The sequence below is a fragment of the Megachile rotundata genome, chromosome 10, assembly GCF_050947335.1.
Source record: "Megachile rotundata isolate GNS110a chromosome 10, iyMegRotu1, whole genome shotgun sequence".
NCBI classification, from domain to species: domain Eukaryota; kingdom Metazoa; phylum Arthropoda; class Insecta; order Hymenoptera; family Megachilidae; genus Megachile; species Megachile rotundata.
Genome location: NC_134992.1, coordinates 11499268 through 11522323, shown reverse-complemented (window position 1 = coordinate 11522323; position 23056 = coordinate 11499268). Strand labels below are relative to the sequence as shown.

The window sequence follows — 23056 nt, the reverse complement described above, 5'->3', positions numbered from 1 at the left end:
CGTATTAAAAAAAGGAAATGGAGAACGTGTTAGTCCATCGAAGCAGTAACGAACACGTGTATAAAGCGGTTCAAAGGAACATCGAAGCTGGATACGCGTATTTCGAGCAACCTGACGCCCTTTGGCTATTGATCGTCGTCTGAAACTCGTGGCAGAACAGCCACCGAGCCCCGGACAGCTCGTGAAAATTGGTTAATTCGTCGTTCCTGCCCTAACGAGTTCGCGAGCGATTTTTTCTCTGGTCAAATGGAAAAATGTGACGGGTTACGATCCGTGTCACTCGTTTTTCGGTTACAACCGAAACGATCGAGTGGCTTCTTGCAGTCGCTCGATTTTTCACATTTTTTACTTTTCTGTCATGGACAAAACTTGCATGAAATATTGCAGGGAACTCGGAATCCCGTTGGACCGATTGATTTATCGAATATATTCTTGTAAGTTTAGCTTTCATTTTTCTTGTTAGCTAACTTAAATTCTTTCAAGTTAGCTTAATTGCTTTTCAACTTCTGATGTTATACTTTCAAGTATATATACTTTTACTTTCAAGTTTGATTACATACGAGGTGTGACACAAAAGTAACGAGACTAGTCCAATAAATCATTGTACCTGCAGAATCAGTTCTCCGTGACATTATCACCTTCAAAGTAGTCCCCTTCAGCATTCACACACTTTTGCATTCGGTGCTGCCAATGCTGGTAACAGTTCTGGAACGAGGTTTTTGGAAGTCCCTTCGGGAGATTCTCCGTTTCTGCCTGAACCTCTAACTGAGGTGAAATGGGTTCCCATTAAGCAAAATTTAACTTTAGGAAATAAAAAGAAGTCGCATGGAGCTAAATCAGGTGAATAAGGAGGATGCCCCATCACAGTAATATTTTTACTGGTCAGAAACTGCTTGGCAGACAGTGCCGTGTGAGCGGGTGCATTGTCCTGGTGCAACAGCCATCCATCGCTTCACAACTGTGGCCTTTTTTTCCTAATTTTTTCACGAAGTCTTTTTAGTAGTTCAATGTAATAGTGTTAGTTAACAGTCTGACCACTGGGAAACCACTCAATCATTACAATTCCATTAATGTCGAATTTTGATTTTGACATGCGTGCTTTTTTGGGTTTTGGGGATCCTGGAGACTTCCACTCCATTGACTGGCGCTTACTTTCTGGGTCATAGGTAAAAATCCATGTCTCATCACATGTTACAAAAGATTTCAACAAATTTTACAAGAAACTTGATGTTTATTCGCTGTTCGGTTTTTACGTTAGACATTTTTCCGACAGAATGCAGTTGCACGTGTTCACTAAACAACGCAATACTTCCAAATGGTATGACCGATTCAATCGAAATTGGCAACATGGATAGAGGAGGTATGTGGGATGATGCTACAAAAACAATTGCTGCCAATTCCATTGTTTTTTCAAGCTACAGACCTAGTTTCGTTACTTTTGTGCCACACCTCGTATGAGGGTTGAATACATACACTACCGTCCATAAGTATCCGGACACAAGTGAAATATGCATTCGCGTTGCATGAAAGTTATTCAAGTATCTGCAACAGTAACTAAAATCGATTTTTTTTCTGCGAAAGTCAGAATACTGGAACGTTTTTCGATTGATAATTCTCGTTTGGAAGTCATATCTCGATGGAAAAGAAGGTACAGACGAACTAAACCGAAACTGTCGAGTGCGTAGCGTTACCTCCATTCTTATCTCCATTGAGGGAACCTAAACATCTACCAACAGTTTACAAACACTTGAAACATATCGAAGAACCCTCTGAATACGTTCTGCACCATAGAAATGAAACACAGTAGAAATTAAAATTTTTTTTAGAATCGAAAGCGTTTCATTAGATTCACGAATTTGGACTTTGTACTTCTGGACATGAATTTTACTTTCACACTTTCATTGTATAATTTGTACATAAAAATTAATTCTATTACGTTATGACACCTCAAAAAAGATAATAATAATTATTACAAATGATACGATAACCCTAAATACCTTTCGTACAAAGTTCAACTATGTTTTATCTAATGAAACCAAGTGTCAGGATACTTATGGACGGTAGCGTATGATTTATGGAGTAGATTCATCTTGCAATTTTAATTTCGTTTTCTTCTTAATTAACGTCAGTTGCTTTCAAGTGTATCTAATGTACGTCATATTTATTTTCAAGAATAAATGTCAAGGTTAAATACACGTGATACAATTTATCGAATAGATTCATCTTGCATGTTTATTTTTAATCTCATTTTCTTGTAAGTTAACTAAATTGCTTTCAAGTGCCCCTTCTATTGTACGTCATACTTATTATCAAGTTTAAAAACATATGATGTGATAAGTGGCAGTGCACATGTTGCAGTTACAATTCAGGGTTATTTGCTTTGTATAAACAGTAATCGCAGGAAACATTCTTAAAAAGGTCAAGTCAAAGTATTCCTGTTCTAAGTGGACTAATTTGAGACTCTGTTGAAAAGTTCAGCGGTTATCGTAGCGATAGATATGCACGATAAATTTGTCAAGGTTTACATATTTTTATCAGACTTTAAATTATAGGAATAAGTAAATTTTGACCAAGTATTTCTAAACGTTGCATTAAATAATTTCCAGGTCTATCGAAAATTATACATGCATGCCCAATAAATACTGTCGACTAAAAATAGTCAAGGTAAAACATAACATCAGTACCAGATGACGTTATATTTGTACAACTTTCTATTTGTTCGTACCGTCGCTTTTAAATTACTCGTTAGCAGCTGTCGTATCGCGTTACTCATCAGCTCCATAAACCCCGCCTTCTCAACCAACTCATTTTCTTACAGATAATTCTCCGAATCACCGATACATCCTTACGAAACCTAGTTGTCTCACCAAATGACAGCCTCGGTCGAAACAAGGGTCAAACCTACGATCGCAATTATTAAAATTTAACCAGATCTCATTCTGACATAATCATATGCTACTAATTATACGTTCTCGAGTAATCTATTTATCGTGGTATGCAGTTTTTTCAAGTGCATCGAACACTTGCTTCTTGAATGAAACGCGATTCATTTTGTATGACTTCATTCATTGTGTCATCAAGAATAGCTTTAAAAAAGAACGTGTTCAGAAAATGTGTACCTGAAAATATTTTTTAACAATGAGGAGTTTGTAAGATATTTTAAATGAATATTTTTTTTATGAGTTCAGTCGTTGTGTCATCAAGAATAGGTTTAAAAAAGAACATGTTCAGAAAATGTGTACCTAAAAGTATTTTTTAACAATGAGGTGTTTGTAAGATGTTTTAAATGAATATTTTATGTATGAGTTCATTTATTGTGTCATCAAGAATGAGATAGGTTTAAAGAATATTAAAGAATATCTTCAGAAAATATGTGTATGAAAATATATTTAAAAAATGAACAGTTAGTAAAATATTTTAAGTGAACAGTTAGTAAGATATTTTAAATGAACAGTTAGTAGGATATTTTAAATGAATATTTTATGTATGAGTTAATTCATTGTGTCATCAAGAATGAAATAGGTTTAAAGAATATTAAAGAATATCTTCAGAAAACATGTGTATAAAAATATATTTAAAAAATTAACAGTTAGTAAAATATTTTAAGTGAACAGTTAGTAAGATATTTTAAATGAACAGTTAGTAAGACACTTTAAATGAACAGTTAGTAAGATATTTTAAATGCACAGTTAGTAAGATATTTTAAATGAATATTTTATGTTTGAGTTCATTTATTGTGTCATCAAGAATGAGATAGGTTTAAAGAATATTAAAGAATATCTTCAGAAAACATGTGTATAAAAATATATTTAAAAAATGAACAGTTAGTAAAATATTTTAAGTGAATAGTTAATAAAATATTTTAAATGAACAGTCAAATATTTTAAATAAACAGTTAGTAAGATATTTGAAATGAACAGTTAGTAAAATATTTTAAATGAACAACTAGTAAGGTATTTTAAATGAATAGTATAATAATTTAAATAGAAAAATGAGGTACAGGTATTTCATTAGAAATAGAGATGTTTCATGCAGAGATTAGTATGCAGGGAAGGCAGATGCAAATGCAATTTTCTTTCACATGCAACTTCTACATAGGCCATACACTCCGACTAAAAAAAGGGTACAATATAAAAATGTTTAATTCATATTTCAAATTTTTGTGTAAAGTATTCATTGAAAATTTCATCTGTCCATTTTGTGAGATCTTCATTCTTTATAATAACATTTTTTTCATAATAGTAACATTAACATAATAGTAATATTAACATTATAGTAATATTATTCAGAATTGCAGTAATGCATGCAACGAAACTATTCACCTTTACACCAAATAAAGCTATTTAGTCTATAAAGTAACAATAGTTACTATTGCAATAGTACTTGTGTGAAAAAGTGCTATAACAGAGAATACTACAAGAGTTCACCAATTTTTCCCGCCTTCAAATCACACTTCCTCCTACTTAATTCATAACTTTGAATCAAGGTCTCCTTCCAAGCGCAAAGTTCTCTGAAAGAATTATCTCTGAAAGGGTTAATAACACGAGGTCTCGGTTATAGAGACGGAAACCGTGGCGTTAATATCGATTAAATCGAAGGCACGTCTGTGCGTCGCTTCCGATCGCTTTTTACCTGTTTTAATCGGCCTCGTTCGAATCGATACTATCGTACACGCGATCGGAAATGACGCTTTCACGGTGAATTTTGCGAATTCCCCTGTTGTTTGCCTACCGGCGAAGATTCTGATCAAATTTTTCAGTAAATATTTGCGAGAGCCGTACACATCGACAAACGAAACAGCCCCGTGTTTCGATTCGATGCACGATCGGCTCCCCAGTGGTTCTCAGGTTTATCAAAATTTGAAGTGACTCGTATTGAATTTATCTCGACGAAACCCGTAGGGAAATGGAAATAAAGTGAATTGGAATCGCGTCTTGGAATGAACGTTTTCTTTTTTAATTCGCTTGAAAGGGCATTTAATAATTTGGAAATGTTTCGATAGACTATTAGACTAAAGTGCATTTGTGATTTAAACTTTACATTGGATTCGTGATTGAGGACCACTTATTTTCAAATTGCATGTACTATTGCAAAAATAAACAAGTTATGGATGATACGTAAACTACAAAACACAGTTTTCATCTTAAAAGTCAACATTAGTGTGCAAAAATTTGTTAATGACATTAGTATTTTAAAATAAAAAATACTTCATACTTACGAATGAAAACCTAACCGTCATACTTCAGCTGTGAAGTTCACTGGAATTACGAATATCGAACTTGAAGTTCAAGCTTATTTTGCACAGTCGATACCAAATTGACATGACATGTCACCTGTCTTTGTTTTGATATTGTGATTAGTTCTGAATGACGCATTTGACAAGTCACAGTGCAAGTGTTAACAAAGATCTCAATTCAAACCTTATTCGACTGATTAACACTTACGTCTAAAGTATTTGCCTTAACCGCGTAGAGTCGCAGATGTTTGTTGACGGCCATCTTGTTTGTTGTCGGCCATCTTGCTTACATTAGCGTCTCAAGTTTGCACCTTTAAAGATTCGACTTTATTAAACATTTTTTATGCAAAACTACGAGAAAGGAGTTAGAAAAACAAAATGGCCGTAGGAAGACAAGATGGTCGTGAAGCTACAAGATGGCCGTAAAGAAACAAGATGGCCGCGCACGAACAATCCTACGCCAAAAATCTCAATGCAAATCTTATTCGACTGATCAGTTAATTCAAACCTTATTCACCTGATCAATTTTCCAATTTATGCCTCCATCAAGTATTCACCGGGTTCCTAAAAAAACAAAATGTCCGAAAAGCAACAAGATGGCTGTAAAGAAACAAGATGGCCGCGCACGAACAACTCTACGCCAAAAACCTCAATGCAAACCTTATTCGACTGATCAGTTAATTCAAACCTTATTCACCTGATCAATTCTCCAATTTATGCCTCCATCAAGTATTCACCGGGTTCCTAAAAAAACAAAATGTCCGAAAAACATCAAGATGGCTGTAAACAAACAAGATGGCCGTAAACAAAAATTTCAATGCAAACCTTATTCGACTGATCATTTAATTCAAACCTTATTCACCCGATCAATTCTCCAATTTATGCCTCCATCAAGTATTCACCGGGTTCCTAAAAAAACAAAATGTCCGTAAAGCAACAAGATGGCTGTAAAAAAACAAGATGGCCGTAAACAAAAATTTCAATGCAAACCTTATTCGACTGATCACTTAATTCAAACCTTATTCACCTGATCAATTCTCCAATTTATGCCTCCATCAAGTATTCACCGCATTCCTAAAAAATTTTCAACAATGAATATTTCGATAATAAATTGACGGAGCAAATGAACTTGAAAGCGTTTCCGAACGACGAAGGGTGAGTAAGCAAACGCAATGCAAGGGGTGTGCAGTGTTAAGGGCACCGTAAACGGCCGCAGGACAAAGGTTGGCCGTTTAATTGGAAGTTCGATAGGTCGATTACAGGCGCGAGAGTGTCGAGTAATTTCGGGGCTGGGTAGACACCGGCGAACGCAATTTCGTCGAGCGATCTTCGCGTCTTTATTATCACGGCCTGGCCTACATATCGCTCGATAATTGCAATGCAAATGAGACATTTGCATGCGGGCATAATACGCGGCTGGTGATTTGCATGCGAAGGAAAATTCATTCGTATGCAACGCATAAAAATGCCTCCATGGTTCGAGAATTAAGAGAATCAACGCCCTTTTCTTCTCTCTCTACTGTAAGTTCTTTCAACCGAAAACAAGTTATTTTAGTAAAATAATTCGGTAAGTGCACGGTCGAGTTTTTGGCGAATTAGGCGGAGAACAAAACGAATAAAATCGCGGCTCTCGTGCATTATTAATATTTCATCGGGAGAGAGAAAAAGGGTGTTTAAAATTCTACTCCGCTGGCTGATTTATCTTCGGCGGGAAAAAAAGAATGGTAAAAACCGTGGATTCACGTCGATTGTATTCAACTACGGGAGAGGAATCTTATAGTGTAATTTTTCTAGCTTCCCTACTCGAGCTACCTGAATTAATTTTTCAGGGTGAAATCAGGGCTGAGTTATTAGAGGGGACTCCTTCCGACTCCGCAGTGGATTTCGCACGGTTCAAGTCCGTATTATTCGATAATGTTCACTCTTCCGCGATTTAATTCCATCGTGGTTCAACAGTTAATCGAGTTTCACAAAATTCAATTCGGTGCGATTCAATTCTAGGTTTCTAAAAGTTTAATTGGGTGTAATTCGATCGTGTGGTATTTGATGCGTTTAGTTCAGTGTTATTCAAGTCTACTGGATTGGAGTTCATATAATTGAATTTTGCACAATTCAATTCCATATAAATTGATTTCTCAAAATTCAATTACATGTAATTTGATTCTGTGCGATTCAATTTTGCAGCACTCAATTCGATGCCATTCAAGTCCACTTGATTGCAGTACACACAATTGAATTTATCACAATTGAACTCCATGCAAGTTGATTTCTTAAAATTCAATTACATGTAATTTGATTCTGTGCGATTCAATTTTGCAGCACTTAATTCGATGTCATTCAAGTCTATTGGATGGGAGTTCATATAATTGAATTTATACAAAATTGAAGTCCACACAAGTAGATTTCTCAAAATTCAATTACGTGCAATTCGATTCGGTGCAATTCAATTTTACTGCATTTAATTCGATGTCATTCAAGTCTACTTGATTGGAGTTCATATAAAATTGAATTTTGCACAATTCAATTCCATATAAATTGATTTCTCAAAATTCAATTACATGTAATTTGATTCTGTGCGATTTAATTTTGCAGCACTTAATTCGATGCTATTCAAGTCTACTGGATGGGAGTTCATATAATTGAATTTATACAAAATTGAATTCCATACAAGTTGATTTCTCAAAATTCAATTACGTGCAATTCGATTCTGTGCAATTCAATTTTGCTGCATTTAATTCGATGTCATTCAAGTCTACTTGATTGATGTACACATAATTGAATCTATCACAATTGAATTCCATACAAGTTGATTTCTCAAAATTCAATTACATGTAATTTGATTCTGTGCGATTTAATTTTGCAGCACTTAATTCGATGTCATTCAAGTCTACTTGATTTGAGTACACACAATTGAATTTATCACAATTGAACTCCATACAAGTTGATTTCTCAAATTTCAATTACATGCAATTCGATTTGGTGCAATTCAATTTTACTACACTTAATTCAACGTCATTCTAATGACATCATTCAATTCTCGATTGGAGTAATTCCATTCCAATTGGCATACAACACCGAATGAAATGCGGAAGCCAAAATTCTAACAGCGTCCACCAAACCAAATATCGAGAGGTGTTGACGTGGCGCTGAAAAATCATTCTACACCTTTAGACTTAGTCCCTACTTAGTCACAGCGACGTAATTCCATTGTGACAACCGAAAACGGTCTGACTCAAGCTTTCTTAAGCCCGAAGCTATTAAATAGTTGATCATTCCAGCGAAACCTCAGTCTGTTTGCTAGCCTTCACTCTTTTAAACGGTTTTAAAACGCGGAGAATCTATCGGTGAGTGCTTTTCAAATACTCTCTGTTTTCGTTTGTTTGATTTTAATATTTATTACCTTTAATGAAGCGGTCGAGATGAGCAATTATTTGCAGTTTGATTATGCAAAAATTTTGTATATTTAATTATGAAATCAGGGGATGAAGTCAGAGACAAAGATATTTATGCAAAATAAATTATAAATCTGCGACACAGATTATAGTCAAAATATTTTAATTTATCAATATGAGTGATTTGAACTATTTTATTCTTTACATTGTGGCAGTCCCCATATTCTTTATATCCTTTATTAAATTATTAAATTAAACAGTTGTTGAAGGTATTATACAGGGTGTCTCACGACTAGTGTCCCTGAAATGAGGAGTAGCTAGTAACTCTCGGAATTAGGTGGTGGGGTTCGAGATTCTGAACAACTTTTCCCTTTGCAAAATTTCGATCTGAAGCTTCGTTTTTGAATTATTAAGGAAAAACACCGGACCAATCAGAGCGTGCTCAGCCGCTGGGCGGAGCAGTCTCGCGTCTGCGCACGAGTCCTCGCGCTCTGATTGGTCCGGTGTTTTTCCTTAATAATTCAAAAACGAAGCTTCAGATCGAAATTTCGCAAAGTGAAATCTTATTCAGAATCGTGTCAACTACCTCCCATTTCAGGGACCCTGTATTTCAGAGACCCTGTATTTCTTCTCGTAAACTTTTCGTACAAAATATATTAAAGATCTTCCTAATCTAATATTCTAAAAAAATCAAGTACAAAGAAATGTTCTCAACTTATTTTTGAACATAAAACGATTATTTGAATACCCTGCTAAAATAACGAAATACTTCGAGCGAAATAATGAAACGATGTTCAGCTTAAGTTCACGAACTGGGAAAAAGGTGAAAAATCGATCGTAACACGTGTTGCTTCGATTGCGACGAGTGTTCGAAATACACCGGCAGAATTATAGTGTTTTCTGGCGCCCTTCAGTCTGCGAGACATCTGATCGTTCGATTCTACGCGCGTGCACCTGCTCTACGTTTACACTGCGAATGGCATTCTTCGTGTTTGCCGTGTAACTTATGTATTTGACGTACGAGCTGTGCAAAGAGACTGCTTTGAAGTCTCCATTTTCCTCGTCGTGATTCTTATCCCTGCTTTATATAAAATGATGTATATCGCTGTAAACATCCACAAATATCTGCAAACTTAAGTGCAATTATTGATGCGAAGTTAAAAAACTTGTTGAAGTTCGCACCAGTATAGCAAGCGTTATATATGCAAATTCATATATTCTCAAAAGGGTTGGTTTTTTAAAAAGAACGAATCTAACACGCTGGTTTATCTGTGCATGTTTTTTGATTTTAAAATGAATAGAAATGCCCTTTGAACTGAAACTGTGCCAGAGATGTACTTTTTACTTATTTTCTAAAGTACGTTTAAGTGTCTCCATACACTTTAATTAACCTCACAAAAGTCGAGGAAAGCTAATTAATAAAATCCTTTCATTCCTTGTTGCTTTTATGCGCTTTAAATCTTTAACTTTCATCGCTTCATACTTTCATCACCGATTTCTCTATCAGACCTAGAGCCATTTTATTTAATATCCATTTCGCACAACGTTTGCATATTTTCTGGATAACACAAGAGCTGTTTACGAGTACTTGAACCGGCCAGCTCATTAGTGCGTCTGAAAGGACTGTAATAGTTCATTGACGAGATATTATAGAGCCTGTTCGAAATCCAAAAGTGGTTGAAGGGAAGGACGTTGCACGAGGTTTCGCGCTATTGTTAACGGGGCTGCTTATTTCAGAACGCGATTCGCTTTGATTCACTGGCGACAAGAACGTCCTAAGAGCCACGATGCCATTCAACGCGCCATTGTTCTCTCTCAAAGGTTATGTGGATTGATCGAACAACTCGACTCTGCGGTATAAGTTGCCCAACGAGTCATACAGCTCCTGGGAAAACCCTTCCATTCTTATTTCTTTCAAATACGATTGGACGCTGCATAATGCTTCATAAATTTTCATACATTCATATACTTATATACTTTCGTTGTATATTGCACTTGTAGTGTACTTCATTTATAGGACAAAGTATATCTATGATATCCTCATCTGCAAATTATTGCAAACCTCAAATCACTTTACTTTTATTTTGAACGTTTTACAGGGATTCAGTTTTAGAGAGATTGAAGGAGATTCACCCGGTATGAGCAAGTTTTGAGCCCTTGACCTATGATTTTTTTAACAGTTCAGTTAAAGCTAACTAGGTATTGCTAGGATGTTGAGGATCCACTTGCATGTGGATGTGAATGTAATTGTTCAAGTTCTAGTTGTTTTTGGATTTGAATGAAATTGTCCATGTTGTAATTGCATGTGGATGTGAATGTAATTATTCAAGTTCTAGTTGCTTTTGGATGTGAATGAAATTGTCAAAGTTTCACCTGGATGTGGATATAAATGAAATTGTTCAAACCTCACGTGAATGTGGATTTGAGTGAAATTGTCTAAGTTTCACTTGGATGTGGATGTGAATGAAGTTTGAGAAGTTCCACCTGGATGTGGATGTGAATGAAATTGTCCAAACACAAGTTGAATGTGGATGTGGATGTGAATGAAATTGTCCAAACTCAAATTGAATATAGATGTGAATGAAATTGTCCAAGTTCCACTTGGATGTGGATATGAATGAAATTGTTCAAACCTCATGTGAATGTGGATTTGAGTGAAATTGTCTAAGTTTCAATTGTCTAAGTTTGGATGTCGATGTGAATGAAATTTGAGAAATTCCACCTGGATGTGGATGTGAATGAAATTGTCCAAACTCAACCAGAATGTGGATGTGGATGAAATTTGTCAAATTCCACCTAGATGTGGATGCGAATGAAATTGTTCAAACCTCATGTGAATGTGGATTTGAGTGAAATTGTCTAAGTTTCACTTGGATGTCAGTGTGAATGAAATTGATCAAATTCCACTTAGATGTGGATGTGGATGTGAATGAAATTTGTCAAATTCCACTTGGATGTGGATGTGGATATGAATGAAATTTATCAAATTCCACTTGGATGTGGATGTGGATGTGGATGTGGATGAAATTTGTCAAATTCCACCTAGATGTGGATGCGAATGAAATTGTTCAAACCTCATGTGAATGTGAATTTGAGTGAAATTGTCTAAGTTTCACTTGGATGTCAATGTGAATGAAATTGATCAAATTCCACTTAGATGTGGATGTGGATGTGAATGAAATTTGTCAAATTCCACTTGGATGTGGATGTGAATGTGGATATGAATGAAATTTATCAAATTCCACTTGGATGTGGATGTGGATGTGGATGTGAATGAAATTTGTCAAATTCCACCTAGATGTGAATGCGAATAAAATTGTCCAAGCTCAAGTTAAATGGGAATATGAATAAAATAGCCCAAATTCCGCTTGAATGTCGATGTGAATGAAATTCTCCAAATTCCACGTGGATGTAAATACAAATAAAATTCTCCAAATTCTAACTTGACCTAAATTTAAACTTCTCCTCCCCCCAAACATGCAAACATTTTCCAATTTTCTTCAAACTACAAAAGCAGACGCCTGCCCCCAATAACTACGCCCAACGAAATGAAATAGCGTAACGTTTTATAGGTCGATTAAACGAGACCGTTACGAAAGAAGTCTGAAACGAAGACAAACTCGATTGTCTCCACCTACGACGTAGCCTTTCTTTACACACAACGGTCGTCTTCGAGGATTCCTAGAAACGGTCGGTAAATCGCGTCGCCCTCCTTTCGATTAACGAGTAACTCGATTTATATCGGCCGTTTCACCTAGCCTCTGTCCCCTAATCGGAATTCTAGCGCACCACTAAACGCGTATAATTTATTGTCCACATATAGTCTCGTCTGTTCGACGCCTCGTTAAACTCGCCCTACGGTTTCCAATCCGCTTTTATTTTCTGTCTTGTTCGGGGAAAATATTGGCTCGTTGTCTTTCAGATTTGACCAATAGCTTTATTTTGCTGGGAAAATGAAAATTTTAATTCGAGGGAAGGCGACGTGTTCCGCCATTTTGGTGTATATTTAATTATTTTAGTCTTGTATTAGGTTATGAAGCTTATGTTAGGTAATGAAGGTTAAACTTTCAGTTTAAAGTTAAGCTTTAATAGGAAGATGGATAGTTTAAATACTTCATGTAGCGAAGCAACTGTATTAAAAAATTGCGAACTGCTTCTAAACTTAACTAATCAAAATGGCGGAACAGTAGCTCATCAAATAACTATCTTCAGAAATAATTTCCCTCATTTTCTATCCTACCTGTAATTAAACTTTGCATTTGTACTGCAAACTACTAAATATTCTTGCTGTTTCACTACTAAATAATAAAATTTTAACAAATAACCTGTAAACATGTATCTTTCAAACTAACCTAAAATACTAAATTTCCCGCCAAATGGCTCATAAACGTCGACTCTCCATTTTAATGCTGGTCGTTTCATACTAAATAGCTTAATATGAAGTGGACGATGTTTACGCATTAATTTATGTATTTATGTAATTCGATGTGGGACACTGTGGGTGCATCACGCCACGCATGAGTAACAGAAAGGATCAACAGTGGTGTCCTTATCTGTCCTCATGGGTCATTTCTGTGTCACAATACTATGCATTGTTACGAGCCACCGTGAATCGCGCTATCGTGTTTGTCGTAAAGTGGCGAGGGTCAAAGGTGAATTCGCAAATGGGTCATGGTATCGTCTTAACGGACTTGGCTGCATCTTAATTTTACCTACGCGTTTCTACGATTATCGTATTTCGTTGGTAAGTGTGTTGTGGTTTATGAAAACTGTGGGTAAATAAATTTGGTGGAATTTGTCAGCTTCTCAAGTTCTCAGCTCTTCAAATTCTCAGCTCTGCAAATTATCAGCTCTTCACATTCTCAGCTCTTCAAATTCTCAACTCCCCGAATTCTCAGCGCCCCAAATTCTCAACTCTCCAAATTTCTTAACTCTCCAAATTCTCAGCTCTCCAAATTCTGAGCTCTCCAAATTCTGAGCTCCCCGAATTCTCAGCGCCCCAAATTCTCAGCTCTCCAAATTCTGAGCTCCCCGAATTCTCAGCGCCCCAAATTCTCGGCGCCCCAAATTCTGAGCTCCCCGAATTCTCAGCGCCCCAAATTCTCAACTCTCCAAATTTCTGAACTCTCCAAATTCTCAGCTCTCCAAATTCTGAGCTCCCCGAATTCTCAGCGCCCCAAATTCTGAGCTCCCCGAATTCTCAGCGCCCCAAATTCTTAACTCTCCAAATTTCTGAACTCTCCAAATTCTCAGCTCTCCAAATTCTCAGCGCCCCAAATTCTCAGCGCCCCAAATTCTGAGCTCCCCGAATTCTCAGCGCCCCAAATTCTCAGCGCCCCAAATTTCTTAACTCTCCAAATTCTCAGCGCCCCAAATTCTCAGCGCCCCAAATTCTGAGCTCCCCGAATTCTCAGCGCCCCAAATTCTCAACTCCCCAAATTCTCAGCTCACCAAATTCTCAACTCTCCCAATTTCTCAACTCTTCAAATTCTCAGCTCACCAAATTCTCAGCTCCCCGAATTCTCAGCGCCCCAAATTCTCAACTCTCCAAATTCTCAGCTGTCCAAATTCTCAGCTCACCAAATTCTCAACTCTCCCAATTTCTCAACTCTTCAAATTCTCAGCTCACCAAATTCTCAGCGCCCCAAATTCTCAACTCTCCAAATTCTCAGCTCACCAAATTCTTAACTCTCCCAATTTCTCAGCTCCCCAAATTCTGAGCTCCCTGAATTCTCAGCGCCCCAAATTCTCAACTCCCCAAACTCTCAGCTCTCCAAATTCTCAACTCTCCCAATTTCTCAGCTCCCCAAATTCTGAGCACCCCGAATTCTCAGCGCCCCAAATTCTCAACTCTCCAAATTCTCAGCTCACCAAATTCTTAACTCTCCCAATTTCTCAGCTCCCCAAATTCTCAACTCCCCAAATTCTCAGCTCACCAAATTCTCAACTCTCCCAATTTCTCAACTCTTCAAATTCTCAGCTCTCCAAATTCTCAAATTCTTGAATTCTCAGCTCCCCAAATTCTCAGCTCACCAAATTCTCAACTCCCCAGCTCCAAACTCCCCAAAATCCCAAAATTTCTAAACTCCCAATTTCCTAAATTCACCTCGCCACTACAGCACGCGTTAAATCGCCATATATTGCATGGCCACGTGTTGATCTCGTGCAACACGTTAAATCTCCAACTATCGTCTCGCCCCAATAAATCGATACATAATTCCACAGCAATAATCGCTCAATGTACATCAAAGATCTCAATCGAACGAATAAAAATAGTAGGGGACTATCACATGTCCCCTATGACACTCACGATCACGTACGCTGACGATGTACGGCCATGTTTGACTACTCATTAAATATACTGTCACGTGTGGTTAGATCATAATGACACGCGTTTCTGTTCAACGCACGATGCACGCTGTCAAAAATATTTGTTCGTGTAATCGTGACGGGACTGACAACGAACTTCATTGATTCGTTCGATCCGTACAGCTATTCAATCGAACAATTTCCGACTGTTAAACGAGTTTTATTAAGCGGTGAATATTAATCGAGAATCAATTCACCGATTCGTGACTCACCGATCGAGTTTACGTTTACGGTTTATTACGGCGAACAATGGAACGTTTTCGTGGAGAACCAGTCGAATGCGTCCAATAGCCGGTCAATGTTAGCCGATAGAACCATTCAGCGAATTTTTTATTCCATCTTTCGCTGGCCGATTGAGATCATTAATTGGCTGGGATGTTGAGACGAAGTGCTTTACGGGGGAAAACAGGGCTTCTCAACTTTTGGTGAAACGTGTTTTAATCCGTGCTTTTTTGTTGGAGATTCAATATTAATCGTAGTAAATTCATGATTTAGTTAGTTCATAAATTTAACTGATTTTCGTGTATTAAGGGGGGAAATACCTTTAGAATCTTAAAAAATTACAAAATGTTTTTTTCTGTGGAATGTTAGTGTAATATCTTAAAAATAATTTCTGAAAATTTTCAAGTGAAATACGAAGCCCTTTTGAAGTTATGGCCGATTAGCGCCGCGGGCATACATAACCTTTTTATCATAATTTTAATTTTGTCAAAAATGGCTACTCTTGATCCACTCATATGATGCAAATACTGAATGCATTGGGTCATTATCAACTAATAATATCATTGTTTTCCCAGTACATAGTATTTATAGAATGAAGTATCTGAAGTGCTGTTAATACAAGCTTGACTCATTGAGGGTGCATAATTGTGTTATCAAATGTTGCGATTGCACGCCTATCGTGCAACAATTAATTTTATCTTCATTCACCTATACATGCATTATATACTACAATGTCAGACAATTTTCTACAGAAAATAATATTAATCATTGCCAACAATTTTGCAATATTTTACAAAAATATTTTTGTAACCTGTCAAAACTTTAAATTAGCTAAATAATTGGTGATTTCGGTTTGTCACATATGAACCGTAACGTACGTACTACTCTGACTCCATGTTAGGCCAAGGGGTTAACCTTGAAGTTCATTCTGTAAAAATTTGAAGAACTTCTGTAATGTAAAAATTTGGAGAACTTCTGTAATATAAAAATTTGAAGAATTCCTATAATATAAAAATTTGAAGAAGTTATATAATATAAAAATTAGCAGAATTTCAAAATTTGAATATAATTTAACAATTAACCACGTTAATGTATAACCTAACTTAACCCTATATTTGCAGGCACGTCAGCATGATATGATATCAGCGGCCGAAGGAACCAGCCCCTGAAACATGAAGAATCGTTGCGTGCTCGCGTTGTCGTTGCTCCTGCCGGTGGTATTAGGCCTAGCCCTGCAGGAGGACGACCTGGTGTTCGACGACGTCGGCGAAGAGAACAGCAGTCCCGCGACAGTGATCAGCCGGCGTTACGAAGAGCTTCGAACCAGCTGGCACGAGCAGAAACGACCGCACGAGTCGAAGAGACTCCAGGTCGAGAGGTTATGGGGCGTTCCCGATGTCGTCGTGCCCGTTGGCCACGTTCTCAAGCTCAGGATCCCGAGGCAAGCGTTCACAGGACCCTTGGATTATTACGAGGTGAGAGACACCGGCATTTTTGTCCTCTTATTTTCCCACTTTTGCTCACCAATTTCGACTGCTTGGCCACGGGCCAACGATCTGCTTGTGGATTTATTATACCTTCTTGGTCCTACGGGAATTTTATATTGAGGTATATCTGGACGCATTGGGACATCGAGAATTGTGATGTTATTCTTGCCACGTTTATTTGCAAATTTTCATACCTGTCGTTTACGTAAAAAAATTATTTTGGGATATTTCTTCTTTTGTTGGTGAGTTTCTGTTCCTTACGGAGGACTGTATAGGGTGTGTCACAACTAGTGGAAGAAAGGAACGTGCAGGTCCTTTGACGCAGATCACACTTCGTGGCCTCAAAGGGCACATTACTACCCGTGGGATTACTACGCGTTGCAATACTAAGCGCTATATTACCACGCGTGGAATTATTACGTGTTGAATTACCACGCATGGAATTACCACGCGTGGAATTATTACGCGATGAATTACCACGCATGGAATTACTACGCGTTGAATCACCACGCGTGGAATTACGACGCGTTGAATCACCACGCGTGGAATTACCACGCATGGAATTACCACGCGTGGAATAACCACGCATGGAATTACCACGCGTGGAATTACCACGCGTGGAATTACCACGCGTGGAATAACCACGCATGGAATTACCACGCATGGAATTACCACGCGTGGAATTACTACGCGTTGAATTACCACGCATGGAGATACCCCACGCGTGGAATTACCACCCGTTGAATTATTACGCGTTGAATAAGCACGCATGGAATTATTACGCGTTGAATCACCACGCGTGGAATTATTACGCGTTGAATTACCACGCATGGAATTACCACGCGTGAAATAACCACGCATGGAATTACCACGCATGGAATTACCACGCGTGGAATTACTACGCGTTGAATTACCACGCATGGAGATACCACGCGTGGAATTACCACGCGTGGAATTATTACGCGTTGAATAACCACGCATGGAATTACCACGCATGGAATTACCACGCGTGGAATTACTACGCGTTGAATTACTACGCATGGAGATACCCCACGCGTGGAATTACCACGCGTGGAATTATTACGCGTTGAATAAGCACGCATGGAATTATTACGCGTTGAATCACCACGCGTGGAATTATTACGCGTTGAATTACCACGCATGGAATTACCACGCGTGAAATAACCACGCATGGAATTACCACGCATGGAATTACCACGCGTGGAATTACTACGCGTTGAATTACCACGCATGGAATTACCACGCATGGAATTACCACGCGTGGAATTACTACGCGTTGAATTACCACGCATGGAATTACCACGCATGGAATTACCACGCGTGGAATTACTACGCGTTGAATTACCACGCATGGAGATACCCCACGCGTGGAATTACCGCGCGTGGAATTATTACGCGTTGAATAAGCACGCATGGAATTATTACGCGTTGAATCACCACGCGTGGAATTATTACGCGTTGAATTACCACGCATGGAATTACTACGCATTGAATCACCACGCGTAGAATTATTACGCGTGGAATTACCACGCATGGAATTGCCACGCGTTGAATTACTACGCGTTGGATTATTACGCGCTATATTACCACCCGTGGAATTACCACGCGTTGGATTACTACGCGCTCCTTTTCCTTAATAATTCCAAAACGGAGCTCCAGACCGAAATTTTGCAAAGGGAAAAGTTGTTCAGAATCTCGCACCCCACCAATTCTGAGAGTTGCACTAGTTATGAAACACCCTGTATATCTAGCAAGACTATTTACTTGCAAAACGTATGAGCATCTATGATCGAAAGGTCATTTATTTCTAGACATTAAACTTAAAGCCTATTCAGTTCGAAAACTTTGCTACAGATAAAGCAAAACTTCTTTAGATTACGTAAAATCTGTAACTTATCTGAGTGAACTCATTTTTTAACTTCTGCAGACATGCATCGTTTTAATGCTCGTCGCTGTTTTAATCTTCGTTCTTCTTCTTTCAATTTAATATTAATCCATTTTGTGCTCTATATCAAATGTTAGTTCTTCGAATTTAATATTAATGCATATTGTGCTTTACATTCAATGTTATTTTAATTTAATATTGATTCCTTAACGTTGAGTATGGACCCAGGTATATTTTACGACAGGAAGCGTAAAATGCCGAATTGTTCCGAGGGTTCACATTATTGTGATTTACAGCCATGCTTTATTTTCTCGCGAAAAGTCCAATAGCGGTATTGTTTTCACAAATCGGAAGCACATGTGGCCAGCAGATTCTCTTCCAAGAAACATCGTTCGAGTCTTTTAGCTTGCAGTTTTATGAGCGTGACCCTGCTATGTTTAACGAAGCAAAAAGCCTCTTCATAAATCATCGTAGACTATCCCAATATTAAACTTCCCACATGTGCATCAATTTATAGAAACATCGGAACACTGATTAATTTCGAGAATTATTTGAGGAGTGCATAGGTTCTTAGACAACTTCAGAGTTTTCTTACAAATGTTCTTAGACAACTTCAGATTTTTCTTACAAATCTTAGATATCCTCAGACTTTTCTTACAAAGTCCCATGACGAATCTATCCAGAATTAAACTAATACTATGTACTCGGAATGTACACAGTTGAAACCCCGATTTGTACAACGAACTTTCGATGAAAATACCACCGTGATTCGTCCGAGAAATAAAAAAAAAAAACAGTGGCACCATCGACGAAAATAAAGATTACATCTGGCGCATTTCTTTGTTCAGCGAGATCTGGGTTTTCCGATTTTAGAAACGCGCGAAAGCGAAAATCATGAAAGCGAAAATCTGCCTCGTTGAAGGCGATAAAAATCCCGCGAGCTAAAAGCGTTCGTTGAAACTTCAAAGCTTTAAAAAATATGTTTCATAGGCTGGAACATGGATACGTTTCTGCGTGGTGGCTGCAATTTCCGGTTATGTAATTGTATTTGACATTCCAGGCCGCGCTCGCGATAGCGTATCGTTTTTGGCGCGATATAAATAATCGGTATGCTCCGTTTTCGTTTCTAGAATCGTAATACGTTGGGTGACACTCGCGTTAGTCATCTGGCATTTACGTTTATATTTTGTTCTTCAACCCCTTGTCCTACTATAACTCGTGACGCATGTTCTACAAACAGAAATCATATTTGAAGAATTTCTGAATTGAACATATACTTCGTATTTTAATTTTGCTTAATTGTTTTGATGTTCTTAAGACAAGCTAGCTTAGCTAGTTTTAAATGACGCACCTGACGAAGTTGTAGGTCAAAGAGTTAACCCTTTGCACTCCTGTGTCGAGGGTAGCTGGACATCACATTTTTCTTGGATCTTATAAATGATTCAGATAAATAGATTGATTGATTTGTATATTTTCATTTAATTACTATTTATAATAAATGAAAAATGTATTTGTGACATACTCCACACTGTTACAATACAATTCACTGAGAACCCCTTTTTGATGTATTTTGTGAATAAAGGAGTTGTTGGGTAACAGAAATTAAGGAGTGTAAAGGGTTAATAGAGAAGATCGTGACGATGAATAAGTCACAATTCGATCTGAATATATTCTGAACAGTTTGTGAATGAACTATATTTTATAGAAATATATGTGGAAATATATGGACAAATATAGAATAAATATTGTGACCAAGCGAGTAAATAAAACCGAAGTAAGTGACTCACTTTGATCTTCAGATACCCTGCATGCACCCTGCCTCAGAATCCCATTATTATAATTAATTAGAATTATATTAATTAGAATTAATTAGAATCCCATTATTAGAAATATTCAATAACCCCTTCTATGTATAGCTCTCCCAAAAAATCAGCTGCTCTAAGAAACACAGAAAAATGATTCAAACTAAAGAAACTCACCCTGCTGACAAATCAACCCTTAACAAACCTATGATGCACCTAAAATAAAATATTTGATAACTCCTTCTAAGCATAGCTCTCCCAAAAAATCAGCTGCTCTAAGAAACATAGAAAAATGATTCAAACTAAAGAAACTCACCCTGCTAATAAATCAACCCTTATCCAAATAACAAACCTATGATGAACCTAAAATGAAATATTTGATAACTCCTTCTAAGCATAGCTCTACCAAAAAATCAGCTGCTCTAAGAAACATAGAAAAATGATTCAAACTAAAGAAACTCATCTTGCTAATAACTCAACCCTTATCCAAATAACAAACCTATGATGAACCTAAAATAAAATATTTGATAACTCCTTCTAAGTATAGCTCTCCCAAAAAATCAGCTGCTCTAAGAAACATAGAAAAATGATTCAAACTAAAGAAACTCACCCTGCTAATAAATCAACCCCTATCCAAATAACAAACCTATGATGAACCTAAAATAAAATATTCGATAACTCCTACTAAGCATAGCTTTCTCAAAAAATCAGCTGCTCTACGAAACATAGAAAAATGATTCAAACTAAAGAAACTCACCCTGCTGACAAATCAACCCTTAACAAACCTATGATGAACCTAAAATAAAATATTTGATAACTCCTTCTAAGCATAGATCTCCCAAAAAATCAGCTGCTCTACAAAACATAGAAAAATGATTCAAACTAAAGAAACTCACCCTGCTAATAAATCAACCCTTATCCAAATAACAAACCTATGATGAACCTAATAAACCTAACCTAATAAACTTACCCTAATAAACCTACCCTAACAAACCTACCTTAATAAACCTAACCCACTAAACCTAGCCTAATAAACCTATCCAAAGCCTAGCAATAAGCCCAAGAAGAATGTAATTAAACTACAAGTAGAATGTTGACATTGAAATGTTTGAAACCAACAGGTGTTCGACGCGAATGGAAACGAGCTGCCACGATGGTTGTACTGGGACGACGCAGCGTCGACGTTGATGGGTATCCCATCGAAAAAGGATGTGGGTAGCCATCACTTGAGCGTGAAGGCGATCGGAAAACACGGTGACACAGCCAAGGATCTGTTCGTGGTGCAAGTGGTACCCGAGAAGCACGAGGAATTGAAGCACAGAGATGGAAAGGTGAGGCTCCTTATATACCTGGCTACCGCTGCCTTATCGTTAACTACGGAAACAGTCTGTTGGCACTCGTTCAACGCTTTCCTGAACAACAGGTATCGGAGTCCCTTTTCACCGTCGTGCGGATTTATTGGGACCTGTTGACCAATTTGGGTTTGTCGAAATTCTTTATTGCGAGGTTTTTGTTTGCGGGGAGTTATGTTTGATGCGAAAGTTTTTTGGGGTGGAGAGGAAGGGATTTTTTTGGGGTGGAGAGATGAGAGGAAGGGATTTTTTTGGGGTGGAGAGATGAGAGGAAGGGATTTTTTTGGGGTGGAGAGATGAGAGGAAGGGATTTTTTGGGGTGGAAAGATGAGGGGAAGGGATTTTTTTGGGGTGGAGAGATGAGAGGAAGGGATTTTTTTGGAGTGGAGAGATGAGAGGAAGGGATTTTTTGGGGTGGAGAGATGAGGTGACCAGATTTTGGTACATTGAAAAATATTTAGAAATGTGGAAATATGGGAAGAACATCTGAGAAACGTGGAGAAGAAAATTTCAGTAGGTCTTGAGAGATTTTAAGTCTTCAAAGTGTATTTAAATCTTCAAATTTCTAACGAGGCAAATTTCTCCAATTCTCACATACTTAAATTGATCCGAACATCCCTAATGACGTGGATGGAATTCCACATTCCCCAATTTTAGCTCTCTAAACCTCTTAAACATTTCCCTCCAGATTCCCTGTGAATCTGCAAATTCCCAAATTTCCACTTCCTCAAACACTCCAAATCTCCAAAGCTAATTATTCATCCCTAATCCCTAATTTTCCAGATCTCCATTTGACCCACCCTTAAAAATAAAATAAACGCGTGAATATTCGAGGTTGTTTAATTAATGGTATTTAAAGAGTAGAAAGAGCGATGTCAAGAGCGACGTGACCGATCAACCTGTCGTTAACCGCAGCAGGAGATAAACGACATAATTCCGCGAGGCGATTTAACGAGCACGGTACCGAGCTCCAATTAATTATCAGACTTCCGAAAATCGGCTGGATTCGATTAAAATGATCAACGCCGTTGTTTCGCGCGTAAAAGTCGAAACCTGGTTCACGATTAACGAATTCATTGATTTACTGGTTCATTAACAGCTACGGTGAATTCGGCGACGAACAATTTAACTGTGACTAATCTGACCGGGTCATCGATGTGCAAAATCGTTGCTGGCTTAATTGAATGCTTGCATATTTTGCAGGAAGAAAATTCTGGGCTTATTGGTTGCGGACCAAATTATATTGCAGCTTATTTATATTGCAATTTAAATAGAAAGATGTGAAGGATT

General features: G+C 37.6%; 1 protein-coding gene across 4 annotated transcripts in view; it reads left to right on the top strand.

The window, feature by feature from the left end:
• Positions 1–23056, top strand: part of LOC100881230 (uncharacterized) — a 99176-nt gene that overhangs the window by 61240 nt on the left and 14880 nt on the right. For 2 of the 4 annotated variants that reach the window (XM_012298579.2, XM_012298576.2), the window contains exons 3-4: positions 16341–16694; positions 21536–21745. In XM_012298579.2, the coding sequence (XP_012153969.1) occupies positions 16392–16694; positions 21536–21745 (513 nt within the window). In that variant the 5' untranslated portion in view covers positions 16341–16391. Of the gene's footprint in view, positions 1–8502; positions 8581–16340; positions 16695–21535; positions 21746–23056 lie in introns of those variants that run through there. The other 2 variants (XM_076536235.1, XM_012298578.2) reach the window with 2 other exon arrangements.